The sequence below is a fragment of the Tiliqua scincoides genome, chromosome 2, assembly GCF_035046505.1.
Source record: "Tiliqua scincoides isolate rTilSci1 chromosome 2, rTilSci1.hap2, whole genome shotgun sequence".
Lineage (NCBI taxonomy): Eukaryota > Metazoa > Chordata > Lepidosauria > Squamata > Scincidae > Tiliqua > Tiliqua scincoides.
The window spans coordinates 236,964,845-236,988,886 of record NC_089822.1 but is presented as its reverse complement, the minus strand read 5'-3'; the positions used below and the strand labels follow the sequence as shown (position 1 = coordinate 236,988,886).

The following is a 24,042-nucleotide window of genomic DNA, read 5'->3' as shown; positions in this document are numbered from 1 at the left end:
CAGACATCCTTCATTGGAAAGGCATCCTTTGAAAATATTAGTGCTTAGGTCAGTGACAAACTGCTATTTTCAGGACCTTATCTTTCCCTGGCATGTGCAATTTCACCTGCCGAAATTCTCTCTTCTACTGAAGTACAGGTGTGCACCCCTTAGTGACCTACCAGCTTATGCCAGGGGCACACACTCCCACCGTCCGAATGCAAGGGGTGCTCAGCTCCCCTCACCTCCAGAGGCTTGCCCGAGTCTCCCAGAGGCAGAGCATGTCTCTGCAGGGCTCAGACTGAGGGAAATGGTGCCTCTCACACCATTTCCAGCTTCCTCTGTGAAACCAGAAGCCACAATTTCTCTCCATCTGAGCCTCGCAGAGGCAGCACTTGGACGTGCGCTGCCTCTGGGAGGCTCAGACAACCCTCCGGAGGCAAGGGGAGTAGAGCATTCCCTTCCCTGAGGTGGTTTCAGATTGCATCAAGTGCTACTTGACAACGGGAATCGCAGTGCCAATCCCTGTTGTTAACTGGCGCATGCCAGTATCAAAGATAGAAGGAGAACTTCTATCTTTAAAACTTCTGTAGAAGAAAGAATTTAGGCAGGTGAAATTTCTCCTTCACATACGTTCACCATAGGCATCCACTGAAATCAGCCTACATTTGCACAGTTGCAGAAAAAATTGAGAGTTCCCCTCCACTAGTGTCAACAATATCGAGCAAGATGGACCAGTGGTCTGATACTGTCAAACTATTTCTTATGTTCACCCATGTTCATGGATTTTATAGAAATTTGCTGTCCCTGAGAGTTAACCTTTTTGAAAATGAACTATACATACTATTCCAAGGTGTGCGGGTGTGCATGCTCAAGACCATATTCCATTGTGGGGAAAACAGCTCATTTTTTGGCATGAAGGAACTATTCTGAACAACGCTATTTGTGCTCTTTAAAATGCTTTTCTGTTCTATCCTTGAAATTACGACATTTTCACTGAGAAACGATTGGCTGGCAACAAAAAACTCTGGCCTATAGGACACATTATTAATTTTCTTTCAGTAGATGTAACACAACAAAACCTCCCACATACATAAATGTCTCCGTTAACTGGATATTTCATATATAATACATTTACTTATTTGCAACTGCCTCAAACACTTGGCATGCGTTGGGCTACAGGAGCAAATAAATAAATCAGTCACCTACAAACAGTACTCACATATTAAACAGGAATGAGATTGTAAACTATATAGTCAACATAATGGATCAGTCACCCTCAAGAAGGGCAGAGTTGAACAACACATGCATTTCCCCCTACAGATCTCACTGTATTTAGACATTCACGACCTTCCTGAATACTCAAAGTGAAGGAACACAGAAACTTGGAGCCAGAGAAGTAATCCAACTTTTAACCATGATAGCTAAACAGGAAGTAACCTCCAGGTTCACAAGTAAATACTGGACGCTGGGGACCAGCACTAGGAAGGACAGCTGACTCCTTGCCCTTCTTGTCAGCATCCCAGCCTTGGCTGGCAGAGCTAGTCCAACTCACTGGGCAGCACAGGCTGAAAGAAGCCCAGAGACAACAGACTACTCAGGAAAACCCTCAAAAAGGAGAACATAATTGCACCGCCCCCCCTTCCAGGCCTCAATACACCAGCATGTTGGTGAAATGGTGCGTCCTATCCCACTCCAACTACAGCTTCTTCTCACTAGTTTCACTTATGAAGGAGGGGGAAAGAAACTGCAATAAGAAGCTTCTCAGAAGTGGAATCACAGTCCTCACCCACCCCCAACATACAACAAGATGCCAAAGGAAAGAGTGGCAAAATTAATGTCTGCCTACAGCAGCAATGTAGCTTTTGGCTAGACTCAAGCATTGGAAATAGTGTTGATGGACTCTTGGTCTGATTCAATAAGGTATTTTCTTCTGATGGAGAGGCAACATATAAGTTTTGTTGCAGTTTACATTAGATGCTGACAATAAATGGTGGTCATGGAGGAAGAGCTTTTCTGTGAGTGCGTTCTCCCTTGAAAACAAGAAACGTGTGCTTTCAAAAACTAACTTATGCAAAATCGAAAGTGCTGATAGGCTCTCTTAAATTATTTTATTTAAGAGCTCTGGCTGACTGCACCAATATAGTTACGCCCTTCTGCCATCCATCCATGTATCGCATATGATAAAAAGCACAGCATAACAACAGTAGGGCAACTGAGAAATCTCACTATGAAATTAAACCTACTGTATTTTATCTCTGCTCTTAAAGTGAACGTTTTTAAACAGCCCAATAACCACAAGCAGATCTGAATCAATTTCCAGAGCCCTTCCATTGCACGAGCTCAGTAGATTGGCTCTCCTGCTGGAAAGATCACGGATACTGTTTCATCATTACTGTTCAAACCACTCAATTTCAAACGAGTTTTTACTCTTTAAAAGCTTAAACATTTAATCTGTTTCTACTAGGAAGCTGGGGGGGAAAAGCCCAAAGGTCAATGTTCTCCAGTTAAATAATTTGAATTGAGTTAAATTTCTTTAGGCTTTTCAGGGTAGGTAGTAAGACTAGAAATAAACAGAGAAAGTGAAGAAGAGCAAAGGGAGGGGGGCACCGCCTTTAACAGGCTTGACAAATGACACTGCGATTCACACCCACTGCTGGGCTGCCACTAATAAGCTACAGAGGAAGCAGCCAATCTCAGCTAATTACCAGATAAAATTGTATTGTAAGGACTCTAATTAGGAGATGCTTATGGAGGTGATCTAATGATTAAATGCTGCATTCGAATGACCCCACCATCAATGTGCAATGGTGCAAGATGTCACTGGAATATTTTGTAGAAACAGTAATTTTATTTCAAAGGGGGGGGGGGAAGACAGTAATATTTGTAATAATGGCTACGAGGTAAACTAATTAAAAGACAGTTCCTAGAGAAAGGCTGTGGCTTTGAGCAGCTGTGGCCGTTCCAAAACAAAGTGCCAAATCTCGACAGAGGAGCTGCAGTCAAGTGGAAAATTTCTGCCCGACCTCTGCTCTTGCTATTAATTTGCAGGAAAACTAATGACACATATACATATTCCCACAAAATTGTTCTAATTGCTAATTTGCCAAAGGACCCTGGTTTCCAAATTAAACATGACTGCAGTCTGGGAAGAAGGAAGAAGAGAAAGAAAAGGCGGGAAGGAGTTCAGCAGCTAGAGACCCAGCATCAGTGTCCTGTTTCGCTCTACACAACTGTCGGTAGTCAGAACCAGCAAGTCCACGAAGGGATGACCTGACTGTGTGCTGAAGAAGTTTTGCCTGCAAACTTTCGTGCAAAAAGCATCTCTCAATTTTCAAGCCACCCAACCTTTGTCTGCGACCGTGCCAAAAAACAAACAGAAAGCCAGGGAGACCATTTACACCAAGTACATTTGAGAACATGCTGCTTTCGTTGCTTCAAATTCAGGCAATAATTGTGAATTGGAGCGTAACTACTCTATGAATGATGTTGGTTTTTGTTGCAATCTTAAAATATTAATCTTCATTATAAACTATTAAATCTTAATATCATCATCAATTAGAAATGAAAAAAAGCTCCAGCTACACTCTGGGCTCACAACAGCTAAGACAACTGTGCAGGGTAAAGATCAGGAAGGGCTTGTACTGGGAGGTTTTCTTTTCCTGATGGAAACACCACACAGTTTCTCCATGTCTGCATTTTCTATTTAAAACATGTTGTTATGATTTGAAAAGTTGCTCATAGAGGCATTTTCACATAAGAGAGGTTCCAATTTGGTGTACAGGAATTCATTTTGATGAGGCTTCATTTTTGCTAGAGGGTTATGAAGACAAGTCTCAACCGGAGTTTTATTATTACAGAGTGGTCCCTTTATACTAAACATGCTGGTGCACGCTAATTTTGTCCAGTTTTACGAGACGGATCACAAGCTTCCATAGTTGCACTTATGGCAACCAGCTACTCATTGTTTAAGTAATAGTTAGATGCAATATAAGTGGTATACATCCTGAGAGCATCTTCAGTGATTACAGTCAGATCCACAGTACAGTTCAGTACCTGCACAAAATTGTTATATTTTGCAACTAAACATTAAAGGTATCTATGAATTATTAATTATTATTGTCATCAATATTTATATACCACTTTTCAACAAAAAGCTCACAAAGCAGTTTACAGAGAAAATCAAATAACTAATAGCTGACCTTATGTTCTATTGCTAAGAAACAGCTGTCTTTACATTATTTCTGGGGAAGAATTCTACGTAACTCAAAAATATGTACATTACTAGATCCAACAGATGTTGATATAGGAATACACATCCATTTACTTGTTTATTTCTGGAACATCTACAGTCTTGGAACTCTATCTACTTTAATGCTTTAAAGAAGGGGCAGATCATAAAATCTAATGACCGCAAAGTCATAGATATTTTCTATGGAGTTTTTGAAAAAATGAGTCACTCTGGTGAAGTTTCCGTTATACACACACTTCATTATCAACACCTGAATGGAAAAATAAAGTTGTTCTGTACTTTGTGTTGGAAAGGAAAAAGAAAAAATCTTCAGTCCCTAATTCACCATTTGGTTCATAAATAGTCAACTTTTTCCACACACATAGGCACATGTGAGCACAAACAAATATATACAAACTTCTCTATCTAAAATGACCACTATTACGGTCTCAAACCGATGGTTATTTGTGCAAACCATAACAAAGCAGCAGCAAGTACACCAGGATCCTAATAACACCTTTTAAGTGGAGAAATCATTCACACCCGGCCAAGTATGCATCTGTGGTGCTTTAGGGCAGTGATTTCTCTACTGTTGAAGCTATCATTCTGACCTTAGCTTTAAACAGCAACTGAAACTGGACCTCAACTATCCAAGAAATAGGCAGGCACCCATTTCTAGTCATTTAAACTGAACGGATTTTGGGTCTGTTAGGTTTTTTGTGCTTCAGCCATGGACATTTGACACACACATGCATATTAAAAATTCATTTTTAATATATATTATATATAATATAAAACTGCATGCAACACAGGATTTGGCAGGCAGCAATCACTTAACAGGTGTTGTTATTGGCAGGGATACTAAGGAAACCCAAGTTGGGGAGTGGGACTTAATGAAAAACAGTATTTAAAAACAGCTTTTGTGTGTTGCATTTGAGAATCTCTTTTTATTGCTACATATCATTATTTTTCAAACTATAAAATCCAGCTACAGCAGCTAAAATGCTCAGTCATTACCTCACAGTTAAAAGGCTATTTTTTTAATGCTTTGTTTTTACAGTTGCTAAAAACAGGATTTCAAAACAATCCTAATTGCTGTGGTTAGGGTAAAGGAAAATACATAAAAAATAGCCAACAGTTATGTCAGCTCCATAAAGACGGATGTGCTGCCAGGTATGCAAAAAACACTTTTGAGCCAGAGAAAGAAGAACACATTCCTTCTCTTTTTCCTGAGCAGCAGTTTGTAGCTCTATAGTACTGTCTGAAAGCACATGGGGCCTTGGTCTCTCTCGTTCAACTGAATGAAAATAGGAGAATTACTGCATCACTTATAAAGTGAGAATGCAACACAGGCTTCACGCACATCCTGTCATAAGCAAAAATCTTAACAGAACAATTTATGGAAAACTGGAATATTACGTTTATTTTGTATACATGAAAAATAATATTTCTTCAATAATGTTAGGTAATAGTTGGATACAACAAGTTGGATACAACAAGTGGCCGCTCTATTGCCACTTATTGAACTGTGTGTGTAAATACAGGATCAAATGTTCTCCAGTGCCTCAGTCTTGCCTTTCGCACTCCCAGTATGCCTCCAACAGGAGGAATAGGAAGAGCTGGCACTTTGTGAACTTTGCCTACCCCCCAAAGTTAACAAAACAAAAGTAAAGTGTTGACAGTTCATCCAAAGACATGTGCTCTCATCCCAAGTCTCAGAAGAAGCAATCCTACAGAAAACAGAGGTTTGCAAGATACAAGGCTCTGGAGAGAGCTTTAATTGGTTCACTGAACTCTTGACCAGTCTATTGGCACAGCACAAATGTAGAGAAACATTCTGTCTCCACCTTCTGACCCAGACAGGACATGAACCTCAGTTAATCTGGAGAAAAAGGGGTCAGGAAGGAAGCTCCCTTCACCGTGGTCCTCAAAGACATGAAAAGAACCATCATTCTAAAGCAGCGCATAATAAGTTCTTGAAGCCTAGGATACTATCACCAGCAGCTGGCCTTGGATGGGAACATTTAGAGCAGCTTCACACAAAAGTTTGGAGCTATTAAGCTCTGCCAGTTCATTTGAGCTAAGACTACTCTTCCACATTGAGTCGATTTTTTGAACAGCTATTCTGCTGACCTTCACAACATCTAGGGACTATGAATTCCATAAGCCAACCAACATTTTTGAAGAAGAAATCTTGGTGCATACAGTTAGTTGCCTGTTCCAATTTGTGTGCCCTGCACAAGGATATTTTGGCTTTATTCCCTCATTCTCCATTAACATTTTTACATGTTGATCTGTTTCTCTGTACTACTTGTTCACCTATCTATTTTCTTCCCCCATGGCACAAAACCTGTTCTGTCCTCTGATAAAGGCTTCATGCACACGCGCATTTACGCATACACACACACACCCCTTTGTAAAGCAAAGTGCTTTCATTAAACACTTCTTGGAATGCCATTCACTTCAACAAGATTTAAGCATGTGGCTGATACATGATATCTAAGAGGCATTGCGGGCACTCCAACATACGGCTAAGAGATCACTTATTTCAAGAAGATAATCTCATATATGCATCTTCCTGCGATTATATCTGACAAGTTGCTGCTCTCTGTGGTTGGGTAGGTTCCTGATTCATTGTGCAGCACTGGGAACCGATCAAAGAGCTCAGCAGTCCAAAAACATGGAGCTAATTTATGTACCTTGTCAAGGCTAAAAACACTTGACCAGTGAGGAACACCAATGACAACTAAATGGTATTCCACTAAAGAATACATCACACAGAAAATGCCCATGCTTTTCAGTTGTTTATGTTAATAAAAGCATTACACATGCATATATACATGCATATATATACCCATAAACTCCCCACTCAGTCATTAAAAAGGTGCAATTTTGAATTCCAGTTTTATTACTATGTTTGGATCAGCTATGACTTTTTCTCTTTAAAAATTGACCAAAAATATTAAACCGAACGTACCCCTTGCTTCAGTTATGACAAGAAGGAAAAATTAATTAGTGGGTGTAAAGAATACTTTGCACTGCAGTGTTGGTCATCAGATCTTTCCTAGCCAAAGTCTTATCCTGCTGAGTTAAAAGGGCTGAAGACTAGTATAGACTCTGTGATGCCTGCGCTATCCCCCCCCATCACAGGGAAAGCACAATATGCAAAACACTATATTCCTACATTTTATAATTAATTTTCAAATGCTTTACCTATACGTATTTTAATAATTTCTGATTTATCTGATGGTATCTGTAATAAAATTTTCTATATTTCAATAAATGAAAAGAAGGCCGTTTCAATCCAACAACAGAATGTCACACAATATAGGCCTGTCAGGCACCAATTTTTACTTCTAACATGTAAGTTAAAGGATAAGGAATTTATAATGCTGCCTGTGAACGAAACCACTTTTCATACACAAATGTGATCTTTTTTTTTCCAAAGGGTAATACAGCAGTACATTTACATAAACTAATCCAAACAATCTAGGTATTTGACAATGGCAAACCTCACACAGACTGCCTATTGTTGGTTTACATCTTGGAGTTCTTTATGTTGGCTTGTAACCCTGCTCTAGCTGTCAAAGGTTTGACTTGGACTCTAAATAAATGGTTATACAAGTGCTGTGCAGCGATATTGGACTTCTTTGCAAAAGAAAACCTGCTGTGTATGAATTCAAAAGCTATTAATTTTTCAGTCAAAAATATTCATGCCTATTTCTTTTAATAGAGAAATACTGTGCTGAGCAACTGAGAGATAATGTTGACTAGTGGTACAGAATTTTCAATAGAGCAGTTAAAAATAAATTTAGTAGGAGGTCCCCATCAAAGCTATAATTTCCCAGAATGTAAAACATTTTTCATACTAATCAGGACAGTGCATCCTTCCTCCCCTCCACTTCCCTCCATCAGTTTTTCTTTCTCTACTGCTTTTTCCTGTTTATCAGCTGCATAGGAGTACTTGTCTTGGCATCCCCAACTTAAACTTCTGGAATTCATTAAACAAGAGCTCCCATGTTTTCAGGAATGACTTGCTGGTAAACCGGCTCTACTCTTTATTTAGCAGGTAGTAAACCTGCAGATTGCTGTATAATCAGAGTTTATAATCTTGTTTGGGCTGGCAGCAAACCATTTATCTGTATGTCCATTAGAACTGTCTTCAAGCCAACATAGTTTCAAGTAGTATATTGTGAACCTACAAGGTTGCAAACAGTTCTGCTTCCTGTCTCATAGCTGGTGTGTGCCAGAGGATGCTCTGTTCGAGTGAGGGGATAAGCTACAAGGTGCTTGACACCTCACCCACAGTACATGCAAAGCTTCTGCTACAGAAGAGGAGGGGTGGTATGGAAATGGGTCCCGTGGGGGGGATACACACAACTCTAACTAATTTACTTTCTACAATTCAAAACTTTTCCCAGCCACCTTTTTACAAAGTGGGCTGTAGTGGAGACTCCAGGTGTTGGGGGAGAAGGTTTCTTTCTAGAGGACTGGAGCCCTTCTACTAAGCTTCTTCAAGCAGTTCTCTTTGTTCAACCACACATATGTCGTTAAGTGCTTTTGAGAGCAGAGGAGTCTGTACCACAAAATAGTCAATGAAACTGCTATGGAGAGAAATTACATCAAATCTGTAAACAAGGATATGATATGTCTCATGATACTCACACAGTACTTAGAAACTATTACTCTAAACTTACTCTGTAGGAAAGGCCTTAATGAGTGAGTCAAGAGAGTGAAAGGATCCAGGATGCTATTAAAATGTTTAATCTTGGATTTTTGTAAAAAACAAAAACAAAAAAACAAACCTGTCATGATCAAAACCAGACTGACACATCCTAAAATGACAGAGGGAAACAGGGCACCTTCTTAAATGCAAGACGCATTCATCTTACTCCTCTCTACAAAATGTTTTAAAATTCCTAATTGCTTCATGTGATTATTCCAAATTGAGGTAGTGATTTGCTTCTTGATTTTAAGATCTGTAAGATTTAAAGGTACACTGCCTTTATTTGATTTTACTTTGAGTCGTGGGGGAATTAATTGAGTGTTGACGATCTATGGTTAGTACGAGTAACTTTAATCAACATGCAATGATGCAGCATAATAGCACAGTATTGGTTTATCTGTTTTGGCTTTTTTGCTCACCGTAAATAATGCAAATACACACCCATATCTGTAAGATTTATGGTGATAGAAATAAAAAGGAGTCAGGCTATTAACTCAGCAAATATGGTAGCCTGCCTAGACACAGTTGGTAGACAAAAATTAATGTCTGAAACAGAACACATTACAGAAAGAGAGAACATAAAATCATTAAACACTCTGCATCTCTATTTTTCCTAGAAGAGAATTTTTATTTTTCAGATTCTCTGGAAACTAAATAGCTGCAGAATAGGAGAGAGACACCACTAGGGGGAAAAAAGCCAGCCAGGATGGGAAAAAGCAGTTTAGGTTTGTAAATATAGACCGTCTCACTCCTCTTTTACGGCAGCCTTTTAGTTATTTGAGAACTGTCATGTCCTCCCTTAATCTTCTTTACATGAGGTGTCATAAGACTCTGTTCTTTTTGCTGCAGCAGATGAACAGAGCTAGCCCTCTCAAAATTTGTTATCGCACTTCTGTACAGTTCACTGCTATATCAAAGAACCTATTTGTCACTTTTTCCCATGCAAAGAGGATCATATTTGGTAAGATATACGAAGACACACACACACACACACACACACACACACACACACACACACAAAGGAAGGAATAGTTCTCTCTATAGTGGACAGACATAGCATGCCAAGAGGTTGGGGAAGTGTCCTAATCTGCCAAAGTGTCCTATCACTGCAAACAATTTAGGAGTTTCTTTTAAATAGAGTGCCTATGCCCACAGCATATGAACTCTTTCCTTAAGGAAAATGGGAGACAAGTTCAAAAACTTAATTTTTGTGTGTGTGTTAAATCAAAGAAACAAGCCTTGCTAAACATTCCTCATTTCATCAAACTTTTTTTCTTATGCCAGAAATCCCAAACCTATTTATCATCATTTATTAACATCTAAAACATCTCAACTGCTATATAAGTACTGAATGTTGATTATAATCTCCACCACTGCCTGTATCATAATGCTCTACATCAAACATAGGTTTTAAAAAGTGCATTCCCGTTGAGGACTGATCAAGACCTGTGGTCCTTTGTGTTCATCTCTCACAAAGTTTTCTTAATCCTGTAAAACTTTTAATTTATTTGATAAGATACATTAAGAGAATGGCTTCTAGCCTGCATTATTTAGGGCCAAATCCTATACATTTTTCCAGCACTGGTGCATCCATTCCAACGAGGGATGCGCTGTATCCTGCAGTAGGGGAGCAGTCACAGAGGCCCCTCAAGGTAAGGGAACATTTGTTCTCTTTCCTCAGAGCTGCATTGCGGTTGCTCCGGCACTGGAAAGTTGGATAAGATTGGGCCTTTAAAGCATGGCTCAGGGCCCAACCCTATCCAACCTTTCAGTGCCAATGCAGCCACAATGCAGACCAAAGGAGGCCTCTGTGACTGCTTCCCCACTGCCCTTATTGTGTGTATTAAAAAAACTGGGCACCATACTTGAATTTAGAAACATCACAAAAATAAATGTAATGTGAGGATGCACTTTTCCCCCACTGTCCCTATTCCAAACCAAGAACAAGGGAATTCGTCACTCTGAAGGTTACTTTAAGTAGGTTGTACTATTATGATCTCAGGTGAGACATGGTGGTGGTGGTTCAAGAAAGACAAACGTTATTATATATTCCCTTGGTACTGATACTTACAGGCTGAGGGGTAGATTTTGGTTCAGTTGACTTCACATGCAGGTGTGTCATCATAGCTTGCAGACGCTCTTTGTCTTTCGCAAGCTGAAAGAGAAAGAAAATTTTAAAAATTGTTACTTTTGTGAACCAAATCCAAAACTTCACTTCTCTAATTAAACCCCTGTAGTACTGTAACTGGCATATGATACGGGGTGGGGAGGTGGAGTGAAACACAAAACAGAGACAAACACACTTTTAGCTCTTTGTCATTTGGAAATATTATATAACTTTAAAAAAAACCACACTTGGTGCTGGGTATCAGCTTTTTGCACAGCAAACGTTGCTCTAGACCTGCTGGCACCAGAGGGTTCACTGTAGCATCCGCAGCAAGAAAGACAATAATGAATCAAATTTACCAACTTACCTTTCCCAATTCAAGTTCAGGAGGAAAAGCACCGAAGGAAAAATTAGTTAACTAAGGGCCCAATCCTATCCAATTTTCCAGTGCTGGTGCTGCTGTCTCAATGGGGTATGCATGCTTCCTGTGTTGGGGAAGCAATAACAGAAGCCTCCTCAAGGTATGGGAGCATTTGTTCCCTTACCTTGTGGCTACACCCATGCTGGAAAGTTGGATAGGATTGGGCCCTAACAGAAGTATCTTCTTCCTCCTATAAGACCTAGAGTAAACCAAGGAGAAACCACTCTCCCCCATTTTAGCTATGCAGTCTCTAGGTCTCCCATGTGCATGAAACAAAAGCAGCTAAGATGTGAGGCATTCCATAATCAGAACAGCTCTAAACTCTAGAAAGAACTACAGGTTCAGTATCATTATTCTGGAGGGTTTATGTTTCCAGAACTCATGTGAATAGCAAAAAATCACACTATAGCAAATTAATTTAAAAAACAAGGTCCCTTTGCTCAGGTGATTTAAAAACAGCCTTGCTGACCTTTGTGATGTTAAAATAGAGCAATTAAGAGGACAATCCATCGATCAGTCTCTCTCCAGGTCCTTAGAAAGAATTATCTGTCTTTCAGGTGTTCAGGGTGAAGGGAGGGGGTCCCTTGGAGAGAGAATGATTGATTGATTGTCAGCTGGCTGCCCTCTCTCTAACTATTGTAAAGGACTGTTTTCTTTTAATTTAAAGGGCCCATCTCTACAACAGTAAGAAAAGCATTTTAAAGGGGTTCGTTTTTCTTCTTCTTCAGGGATCAGCACATGCCTTCTCATTTGTAGTGACCTTTCTTGTAGAGTCATATCCATGTATAGAAAATCAGTGTATAACAAGTTTGGACCTGTATTTCTCTGGGTCCTGTTATGTCTGCTATTTACTGCTAAAAAAAATACCAGCACCACCAAGCCTGCATGCACTAAGAATACCCTTCTTGTAACATGTAGTTTGCCCTGCAATGCTGCTGTATTGTCTGCATTCCAGAGTTTCCAGACAGATTATAAAACATGAGAACAGTTTCCTTTGTTTCAAAACTCTAAACCTTTGAAACTTTTCAATGGACAAAGTGGTTTACAACTTTTTTTTAAGTCACACATTTTAAAACTAACAAATAAAGCATCTTAATTCAACTACCAAAGATCCACTGAAAGGAATGCTGCCCTGGAAAAATGGGAACCATACAAAATTCCCAAGAGAAGGCACTCCAAAATGCTAATCTGGAACTTCAAAAGAGAAGGTCATAGAGATCAATCTGGCTTCAACATATGATAGAACCTACAGCAAAGTCTTATTAAACACACATCCAATGAGGCTAAGCTTTCATGCAAAAAGTTTCTGGTCCTCATTGTGATGGGGGGGGGAAGGGAAACAGGCAACATGTGCAGATGGTTGAGGGCCCAATCCAACTTTCTAACTTTGATACAACTGCAATGCAGGTAAGGGTACAAATGTTCCTTTACACTGATGAGGCCTCCATGACTCGCCTCCCCCCCCAAAGCAGGATGCAGTGGGTGCCCTGCTGGCATGGTTGCACCAGTGCTGGAAAACTGGATAGGATTGGGCCCTTACTCTGTAATAAAAAGTAGTGATGCCCATCCTTCTCTTTACTGGCCAATAACAGCAAAGCCTCTGAACAGATTCATATGCAAAGGAAACATTTGTCTCCTTCCAGCCAACAAAGGACAGGAGACTTTTCAATTTCTCTTTGGATGCCAATTATAGCTGAAATTTATTCCTGATCTCATTGGAGAGAATCTTACAAGTTTTAGAAAAGGAGACAAGATTATTTATGGCAGTAGCACTTGTGCTTTCATTGTGCCAGTAAGAGTTAACGAGTTAATGATGGATGAGACAAGGAAACCTCCACTAGCACTAAACTTTATGATTGACACATTTGGCAAGATTCTCTTTACAGTTTTTATTTCCGTATCTATTTTTTTTTTCCATCCAGCTACCAATCACCTTAGCACAGTCGTTCCCAAACTTTTAAGCGCTGCAATCCAACTCATGCTCTGTGGTGGGTTGCAATGCAATGCTCAAATCATCCCCACCCCCCCCAAAGCCTTACTTGGAGTATTTGGTGGCTGCTTCCAGGTTGCACTGACCCACTGCAGGCCTCCACTGACCTCTGCGGGCCTTAGAATGCCTCCTGGACATGATAGAAAGTTGCAGAAGCAAGCCAGAAGCAGCTTTGGGTTGTGGCTGGGAGATATTCAGAGGCCTGCAGGAGCCAATGGAGGCCTGCAGCAGGCCAGCGCAACATGGAAGCAGTCTTCGGGGACTCTAGGTAAGGCTTTTAAGGGCAGATTTGAGCACTGCGTCGCGACTCCCCCACACAAACGATCATGACCCACAGTTTGGGAAATGCTAGCTTAGGACGTTTTATTCTCACAACAATCTTGTGAGGTAGATCAAACTGAGAAATAATGACTGGTTCAAGGTCACCCAGTGAATTTCATGACTGAGTGGGGGGGATTTGATTGCTCCAGAAGTGTTGTGATGACAGTGGTGGGAGAAAATGGTTTTATTTTTTCATGGATTTCGGTGTTTTCCAAAAGTCAGAAGTGCAGAAAGTGCTGTTATGTGTTTTTATTCAAAATATACATTTTAATCAATTGTAAATAATTTTTATCAATTGCAACTACTGTAATATGGACAGAACAGGGACCATGTAAAATTTGCATGCTGTTGTATAACTACATCATGGTCAAAATTGTTTTATTTTAAAACAGAAAAAGCCCAAATGGTTCAAGGAACCAAATGCTTTCAGACACCAAGGCTATCAAAGGGGGGGGGGGTTAATATAGCCACAGGACCCACAACCCAGCTTCCTGTTTTAAATTGCTTGAGAAAGCCTTGAATGAGCATCAAATGATTGAAATCCACAACCCTGCTTGCTTTGAATAATAAACATAACAGCACAGCAGCACAGTGTCTTTACAGTCTTCAAATGCTGTGCAAAACGCGGCATTTTGTTTTCCTTTTGCTTTGGAACATATACATAGACACAATTGCTGCAGAAGGACGACTGGGAGAATGCTAATAGGAAGTTTTCTGTTGTCCGCTTCCTGTCAGTGTTCTCATAAGCAACCCCTACAGAAAATTAGTCTATGTATATGAGTCTAGGTTCTCACTGTTCCAAAGCAAAAGGAAACAAATGCTCCCTTTTGCACAGGGGTTGCAAATGAAGAGAGGGCTGAGTATAATAGGAGAGGACTGGGGAAGGGTAAACACATAAATTGGGTTATTTGGGGGATTACAGGGGATTTCATGTTTTGAGGTTTTTAAATGGTCAATTTTGTGACAAATTGCATTATTTTGTATTTACTATTTTCTCCTGCATGTCATATCAGAAGTGCTTATGGGCAGCAACTAAAGTCCATAATGAAGAGCATATTCAAACATTCAGCTAACTGCTTGGTGTGAGCAAAAGTTATTGGGATCCAAAATTAGACCCAATTCACAAGTGATGATACAGTAAATGATACCGGTAAATAAATGACCCTTGCACAGTAAATAATACAGCTGCACACTCTCCCTTTCCATCACACACTTAAAGGAAACATTTCATGTGGCCGCTCTGCATGAAAAACTGAAGGCGATTCTTTCCTTGTTGTAACAGGGAAAGATCATTTGAACCAGGCTCACTCTGGTACACCCCTCCACGTGGAGTAGCTGCCTCACATGTTATATTGTATGTGTGCGAGGCAGGGAAGCGTGTGTACACGAAGAGTATCTACAGGCCGATAATTATGCACAAGGAAGAAAAACAAGTCTAAAGCCCCACTGGGCTGCCAGAAATAGTTTAACAGTTCTTTGGATCTTGGTGCGTTGTATTTGTTTCATTTTGCTACTGTGAAAGAAAGAGAATAGTGCCAATTTCATGCATACAAATGGCAGTTGCAGTGTCACTGTGTGGACGGCCTCCATGTATCACTACGTGTGTGAAGTGGCACACTAAAAGATACATTTTGCCACATTCATATGCCAATAAAGGTGAAAGAATGAATGAATGAATGAATGAATTTTGTCACACTACTTCAAATTGTCCCAAAAAGGGGGGCAAATATTGCCTTCTAACTTCTAGACCTTTTTGGACTCATGCACATTTAATATTCTCATAATCATATCCCTCTATGATGTCCCTGGAAAATTTGGTATTCTATACCATGAGATTGAATTGAGAGAAATAAAAGTGCAATTCTGGCTCAAGGGGCTCTCTCTTCTCCACTGCAGCTACCCCAATATCTACTTAAATGTGGTCAGGGAATCTTCCAGAAGAGAATGTGATGGGGACATTGAAAGCTGCAGTAAGGAAGGGATAATCAACAGATATCTTTCCTTTCATGCATCTCAGCTTTTGATCTAGGCTGATATATGCCAGATACCTTTTCCTACTCATATTAAAGAGTATGGATAAGGCTGCCTGTGTCCAACAAATGGACTCTTAGTCATTATCAATATATTGCTCTCAAGTGCCTAAGGCATTACAAGGTTATCTTGTAATCCTTACAACCCTGCAACGTACTTCAGTATCATAAGCACCATATTGCAGGAGAGACCTGAGGCAATGAGAGGCTCAGTTTTATTCATTACACCGCACCAGGTAAGGTGTCAGGGAAATCAAACTAGGACTCTAGAAGTAGGGCCGAGGTGGCCTATTCCTTTGTGCCATGAGGCTAGCTCTAAGGCAGAAGGAATCATTGGCTTTATCTTTGCTGCACTGTGGCACCACTCAGATGATGGCCAGTGTGTGTGTATTGCACCTCAGCATTCCAGCTAGATCAGGTGATTTGGAGAGCCAATAGGGGCCTGGCTACCTATATAACTGTTGCTGTAGACTTGGTTCCTTCATCTGAGTATGTCATCACCACAGCAGCAACACAAAGCCGCTTGGCCTTGTCCGACTCTGGACTCCAACCTCTGGGAACCAGATTATCTGCCTAGCTTTGATTGTGCCTTTGGTCCTTCTGACCTTTATTTGCTGCTCTGGACAATGATTTTGGCGTAAGCTGCACTACAAACTCTGGCCCTTCTTTATGACCACTTGCAGGGTCTGACCCCGCAGGATCCTGATACACCAGCAGCAGTGGCGGCAGCAGTTAGTCAAAGTAGGGTGACATACCACCAACAGCTCTTGGAAAAAAAATTACTTCAATTTGCATATTAATGTTTACATGTATAAATAATGCAACATGCAAATCCAGGTAGCTGGATACGTGAGATAAACATGTGGCAAGCCTAGACAACCAGGTGGACAATCAACCCATTTCATCCTTGGGCTCTATTACCATCTCTCTGCTTTTATGCAGGTTTTGTCTAATCAACCAGTACATTAAATGATGAATAACAATTTCAAATAAATATATCTCCCCTTCCTAATTTTTCTTCCGCTTGTGATGTTATAAAAACTACATAAAAATCCCCTTCCCTATCAAAGGGGCAAACGGTAACAGTGGTGATCTGATGTAATCCTAACTGATTACTTTCCATTCCTATTACCGTTTTAGCTCCTATTACATGAAACTAGACAAAATTGCACTTTTCCAAACAACTTTCTTTTGTAGTAACTAATCAATGAGGCTTATGTACAATGCATTTCAGGGTCATGTGCACAAATGTTTAGAGTCAAGGTAGAACTTTTAAATGGTCAAATATTCCTGTTTTCAAAGCAGAGAACAGAAAGTAAAAGTACCAGGAGTTTCTTTTAAGCGGCTTTTCTGCAGGTCAGAAAGCTCAACTGATACCAGCCTATAACTCCATTAGCCACTTCCTGTCGTTCAGTTAGATCATTCAAACGGAGCCATAAGGCCTTGCAAGGCCATGGATGTGAGCAAGCTGACATCAGTGTGGCACCAAAAAGGGCTTCTAAGGTCTGCTCTTAATGGTATTGTGGGGAGAAAAAAAACTCTTGCTTACTAACCATATACTTTCAAGAAGTAGTGTATAGGAAAAACAGCACATACACACACTGAAATTTTCAGTTTGTGGCTAACCTATAAGCCACAGGGCAATCCCTCAGGGTTTTCTACACATGAATTGTTTCTTACAGAGACAGTCCCCCCCTCCCATGCATCAGTTCATGTGAATTCAAGGGAAGTTCTCTTAACTGACAATGCTCTGGCAAGAAATCAACTCATCAAAACTAGAATTTTCTATTTTAAAAAGGTAGTAACAAATTTCTGAAATACAAAGGGCATGAAAAGAGAAATACGTAAAGCGAGAACATATGTACAATCACATGCCTTAAATTTGTGGTTTGCCTGTGATCCACAGGACTCTCTCTTTGGACTATCCACACGCAATATTTTTCTTATAGATTTTTTATTCTGTGAACATTATTTTTGGTATACTGCAAATGTCCACACAACTGTGATGAATTTGTGAAGGCAGGTTGTACAATTTAGGCTTTTTTAAAAATTCACAAAACTAATCTGCATACTCCAAAGCAAAAAGAAAAAGCTTCCTTTTGCAAAGTGTTTGCAAACAAAGAGAGGTGAATCATGAGTGCAGTGGGCAGAATTTGAGAACTGTGGGTAAGTGAAACCACGGATATGGAACCTGCAAATATGGGGGGGGGCACCTGTACTTGCCACCAGCTTTCCTTGTAAGTTGTGTTAGAACCACATGGTTCTAACTCAGTGTTTCTCAACCGGTGCCACCAGTGGTACTTGAGATGCTGTCTGATGGTACTTGCAGGACCCCTGGACACCTGACACCCAGAAGCAAGACCAGGAACATGACGCAACAAACAGCAGTAGGAGGCTTGGCAAGCAGAGCTCCAAAGCATGCTTTTCTGTGCTCAAAAAAGCCCTCCCATCCACCCTGAACATCTTACTGGCATTTGTGACATTGTATCTGGCCTCCCAATCCAGAAGTAATTGGCGATGACATCATTGCCAGTTACTTCTGATGGTAATTTGAATAGTTGGACCATGTGAAGTGGTACAGCAGAGGACAAACCTTGAGAAACACTGCTCTAACTTGAAGTCCCACACACCTTCTATCTTGCCAATGACATCATCGCCACAGGCACTGCACAGCCACTCCCCTGTAGCCACCATAGGGCACCATTCAAACTGAAAGGAGCGTTAGAGGGAGCATTGCTTGCCACCCAGCCAGTTTAGAACAAGTGGTGGATAAGAGAGGAGATGAGGAAGAGAGGGCAGTGGTGACAATGTGGGCACTTGCGAAAGAGAAAAAAAGGGCAAAATTTGGGCACTGCTTATGCTTGGGCCAGGCCTGAGTATGGATATAACTTATCTGTTGTCCCAACATGGCTATACAATGCTAGTTAATTATGGATAAGGGTTGCAAGACTGTGTGAGGTTTTGTGGGTGCATGTGGCAAATCCAAAGCAAACAATTTTTAGGAAGACTGATGAAGAAAAAAAAGGCAAGTGACGGGAACAATGGCCCTTGGTATTGTCATCCTTATTAGACGTTTCAACAGAATAGTGATTTGAACACTCTGCTGCTAGGAGTTGCAATTGGAAAATACCAACAATATAGATGCAAAGTGTAGCATATTGGGACTTAAATCCACATCTTTGCCTGAGCAACTCCTACAGATGAATCATAAACCACTTTTTAGTACTTCCTCCAGTCATATGCTTGGAACGGCTGCAGAGAGAATGGAGGTAAAGACTCCAGAGTGCACGCAGGGGTCTTGGGCGTTTATGGCTAGGAAGTACAGTATTATTACATTACATATATTCTCTATCCACAGTTTTCAGAGAGTTCACAGGAGCCAATCAATGCTCCATTTGCTCTGCCTATTTCACAGGCAATGCAAGCAGACATCATCTCAGGAGTCAGAGGGCTGGCTCAAGAACAGCTAAGCCAAGTTCACTGCAGGCTACGGTCAGCATTTGCTATGAATTAATGGGACATATATCTGTCCACACAAGATGCTCACTGTGGAATGGCTTGGGCTTGTAATTTACTTTCACTCTACTTTTTATTCACTTCAATCTTGGATTTATTTGTGAATTAATTAATTAGTGTTTTAAAATTTATCTGAGGATCACTTGCCACACCATGATTTTTAAGCCACAGGAGACGATCGCAATTCACTCTCAAGCCTGAAATTGAAGAATATGCCAAGGATGCAGGGGCACTTTGCCACACGCAGACAACTGTTGAGAGCGCATTATCTCCAGATAACCGGCTGTGTATAAAAGCTTTTGGAAGACACTGTCTGAAAGGGAATTGTCTGGATAATTCCACAATTGGTCATGCAACCAGTGGCCTCACCGTTTATCAGGGCCAGATTTAGGTGACTGCCGAGGCACCAGACGTTTCAAGGTATTTTAAAGTTAAAAAGCTGCTATAAGGTAAGCAGAACAAATTAGTTCTTATTTGCTTATATGCAGCCTGAATAAATACAGATTCACACAAACAAATTTATTGCTATACATGGCAAAGATGAATCCTCCATGCAAATCATACTGCAAAGTCACGAAGGAGGCTAAAAACACTATAAAAAATAAGATACTCAAAATGTGAATGAATGGTCATGGACTAAAAGCACCCCTTTCCTAGGCCACCATTTGGTCTAGGACTGGTTCATTTCAAATACACTGCCTAAAGAGGAGAAAACATAAATGCTGGTACTGTTGACCACGTAAAGGCCCAACGCTACCCAATTTTCCAGCACCAATCCACCTGCAATGCAGCGCCAAGATAAGGGAAGAGATATCCCCTTACCTTGGCAGCCTTCTGTGACTGCTTCCTCACAGTAGTACGTAGTGCACACCCCACTGGCATGCCTGCATAGGTGTTGGAAAGTTGGATAGGATTGGGCCCTAAGATTATTAACTGAACACACAGTTTAAAAAAGTTCCAACTAAATAATTGATTGAATGCAAATGCATTTGCATACTACTAATGTTTTGATATAGGTACTTGAGAGAAGTTCATGTTGTTGTAACAGGCCATGCATTGCTGATGGCAGAAACACAGTTTGTGTGTCACCCCCGAACACTGTTCTCCAAAGTGCACAACTTAAATTTTTGCCACTGGAGGAAATGGCATATACTTATGAGGAGCAAGTAAAAGTGGATCATTCAGGGACATGCTTGGCTTGGGAATTTTCTAAATTCTCTGTCTTTCACTGTTCATTGACCTTGAATTTTGTGTATCTCATGGTAGATGCAAAACCTGACAATCATGTTTCCTTATGTTATAAAGTAAGCAGTAGTGCCAGATGAGGGTGGAGATGACCACCCTGGAATACAGGATAGCCTGCGGGAAGCAAGTCACGGTTCAGTAATGACTCACCTAGCAATTTACAGAACGGTACTGCACCTCAGGATCGAAAGTCTTAGCTGAAGAGTGAGATACTTCGCGCAATTAAATGAGAAGATTTGGCTCCTCATTTCACTCTTCCTTCCCACTCACCCTTCTGGAAAAGCAAATAGTTGGGAAACGAACCAAATGCAAAGCCCATCAGGCCCCACAGGATTCTTTCTGCTCTTTTTTTTTCCTTACAGAGTCAAAACAGCAAGGAGGCAGAACACAGATAACTGATATAATACTGGTATTAGCTAATCCTTACCGGCTGATCAAATTCCAACACCGGCAACAGAATAAATGGGAATAGGACAGGAAGTTACCCAATGGAACATCTGAACCCAGTTCTGTGTAGTAATGCCACATTCAGGTGTTATTTCTCCTGAAGATGAAACCCGTTTAGAGATCAGCAGCATCGGTTGGCAACCTTCAGTCTCGAAAGACTATGGTATAAGCCTACAGTACCTGGTATCCCCAGGCGGTCTCCCATTCAAGTACTAACCAGGCCTGACCCTGCTTAGCTTCCGAGATCAGACGAGATCGGGCATGTGCAGGGTAATAGCTGCTGCGAACAGCAGCAGGGAGTGGAACATTAGCTCCCATCTTTGCCCTGTGACTGCAAGAAATGATTTCTTGAACCAGGAAGACCTGCATTTGTTTGCTTCTACAAAAGGCACATAGTTAGCCGAAGGTCTGATCCTGATCACTCCCTGGATACTATCTGGGAAGGAAATCATCATCTGAAAGGTCTCTAAGACAAAGAAATGTCTACCTAAAGCACTCCTAACAGATTGAACACTTTAGATTGGGCAGTCTTTTCTTGAAAACTTCCAAGGAAGGAGATTCTACAGCCCCCATGGGCAGCTATTCTATTGCTGAAACACTTACATTTGGAGGTTTTTTATATTGGACAAATTTACTTCTCTTAAGTTGCACTGGGGGTAAGCATTTACCTGATGGACGGCCTCCTTTGAGCTTAGCAGCAACATTTCAATTGCATTTTTTATATTTTTAGCAGTAAGAAAAACCTGTTTCTAACTGTATAACATTTTTCATAAAATATGTCTTGAAGTTATCATTACTGTGTGTTTGATTTTTTTCTTTTACAGAACTTGTATTAAAATATTTTTAATAACAGTAGGAACATGTGATGTGCATGGTTGTATAGAAAGAAAAATTTAGGAGGATATCTGGGAAAATTGTCTAATTTGTGAGATAAGAAGATAAAAGAGATTTTTTAAATGCAGGTCATGGTTATCGTGAAAAAGTAACAACAAAAGTTGAAGTGTGTTTTTGCTGATTTTTCTGTATAACTATTTGAAGCTGTAAATGACTAACTCAGTAAAATTCCAAATGTAATTATCTTCTGCACTTAGCCCACGGCTTTCCATATATCTCTACATTAACATCTTGCATACAAAATAGGGTAGTTTTTTTGAGGAATGGTAACTATATAATGTACAACATTGTTTTAATTTGTCGTCTTTGGCTAACCTTTTGCCTGCTCTCTTACACACAAAGAAAATCAACCCACAAAAAGCAGTAAGGCACTTGGGAAGCAAAATGCACTTATATAAAGGGGTCATAATACTGCAATTGCCCGTTTTTATAAGCTGTAATTTTACCCCCTTAAACGAAACATAAATTTGCTGAAAGTAAATACAAATCCGTTCCAATGTGTGCATGTCTATCCCTATTCCGCACTTGTGTAAGGTTTGGAAACCCACACTGGGCATTATGTGCCCAACACTGTCAATTCTATGCCATGTAATACATCATACACATCCCTTAACAAAACCAATATTTGAGTATTTAATACATTCAACACATACTGAACATTTCCAAAAATTTCATGCACTGAGACTTGAAGTTTCATTTTAAGGTACAGACCAGTAAGCGGAATCCAAAATGCAATCTCTGCAGCAACTTTTAAAAATGGCTATAAATACATTTATAGCATTGAATAAGCCTCTTTTTCAAATTGCAATTGGACAAAACAGAACTCAATTCATTGGACTCAATACTGAGGAAATATTAATATAAAATATTATCTTTACCTGAAGCTCTAACTGTTGTACAACCTGCATTTGAACTCTACATTGGGCTGTACTTCTATCATCCAGCGCATGCTCACTGTTGAGATGTCTGTAACAACACACAGAAAATCATTAAGTGAAATGGATAAACAAAAAGGGAAAAGTAAGTAAATATCAGGATGATTCAGAAGCCTGAGTGATCCAGAAAATCTGGATTTCTTTAAAAACACCTCTGTCCGGCTTTATAAATATTGTTTTCTAACATGGGTCACTGTATTTCCAATCAATGGATCTTTCAGATCAAAGAGAAATCTCTGTGGAAGAGTCCCCCCCTCCACTCAAGATAAATACAAATATGATTAAGAAAGCAAGCTAGACACATTTTTATACAATGTTGCAAAATGATGCTGAATAAATGGGTATACTTGGCATATCTGCATTCTGAATTTTAAACATCCACATGCTTTGTGTGGCTGATAACAAATATGATCGTAAAGAGAATGGGAGAGTAAACAGAATTAAGTGGAGGAAAACCATGAGTAAATTATATACAAATGAGAAAAAGGAAAAATTGTTTTTGGGAGAAAAAAAAAAACACAACACCACTACCTACCTACACACACACATACACACACTCCCCACTAACTGTATTAGAGGGTAGAAATCAACCTGCTAAAAAAAAAAGCTAAAGGTTTTCAAGAACACCTATTTTGAATATCTTCCTTCATGAGAGAAGGCTTTCTAATTCAGCCAAGTGAATGGCGTTTTGTGTCTCAAATACAAACGCTGTACCGACATGTGGTTTTTTGGCATTATTAAAATCATGCATATGCCAAAATCTCACATATGCAGATTTGGCATTTATTGTGAACACCCATTTCAAGAAGCTCAAAAACAAAATTACATAAGGCACATGGTGCTCTATACAACTTTCAGCCTGAAAATTAATTTTCTTCCAGGAAGGAGATGGGAAGTCATAGCCACTTCTTCAAGTTGATTCCTAGAGCAAATGTCACTGAAGCGAAGGGCACTAGAGTACAGGTCCAGCCTGGTTATACACGGATTTTTTATACACGGATTTGACTCAGCACGAATGGCCCCTGCAAATGAGAAGGCATGTGCTGATCCCTGGAGAAGGGGAAAAATGCACCCCTTTAAAATCACAGTTTAAAAAACTGCTTTTTACTGTTGCAGAGAGAAAGTCATACAAGTGATTACAGGGATAACCTAAGTATCCACAGATTCTTCTATCTCCAAGCTGATGAGAAGGGCCCTTTC

General features: G+C 40.1%; 1 protein-coding gene and 1 pseudogene across 11 annotated transcripts in view; both read right to left on the bottom strand.

Moving 5' to 3' along the window:
* FOXP1 (forkhead box P1) overlaps window positions 1–24,042 on the bottom strand; it is a 642,114-nt gene that overhangs the window by 34,782 nt on the left and 583,290 nt on the right. For all 11 annotated transcript variants that reach the window (XM_066617522.1, XM_066617523.1, XM_066617521.1 and 8 more), the window contains 2 exons: window positions 22,786–22,873; window positions 11,008–11,091 (listed from right to left, as the gene is read on the bottom strand). In XM_066617522.1, coding sequence (XP_066473619.1) covers window positions 11,008–11,091; window positions 22,786–22,873 — 172 coding nt within the window. The remainder of the gene's footprint in view (window positions 1–11,007; window positions 11,092–22,785; window positions 22,874–24,042) is intronic.
* LOC136643483 (5S ribosomal RNA) lies at window positions 21,182–21,301 on the bottom strand (annotated as a pseudogene).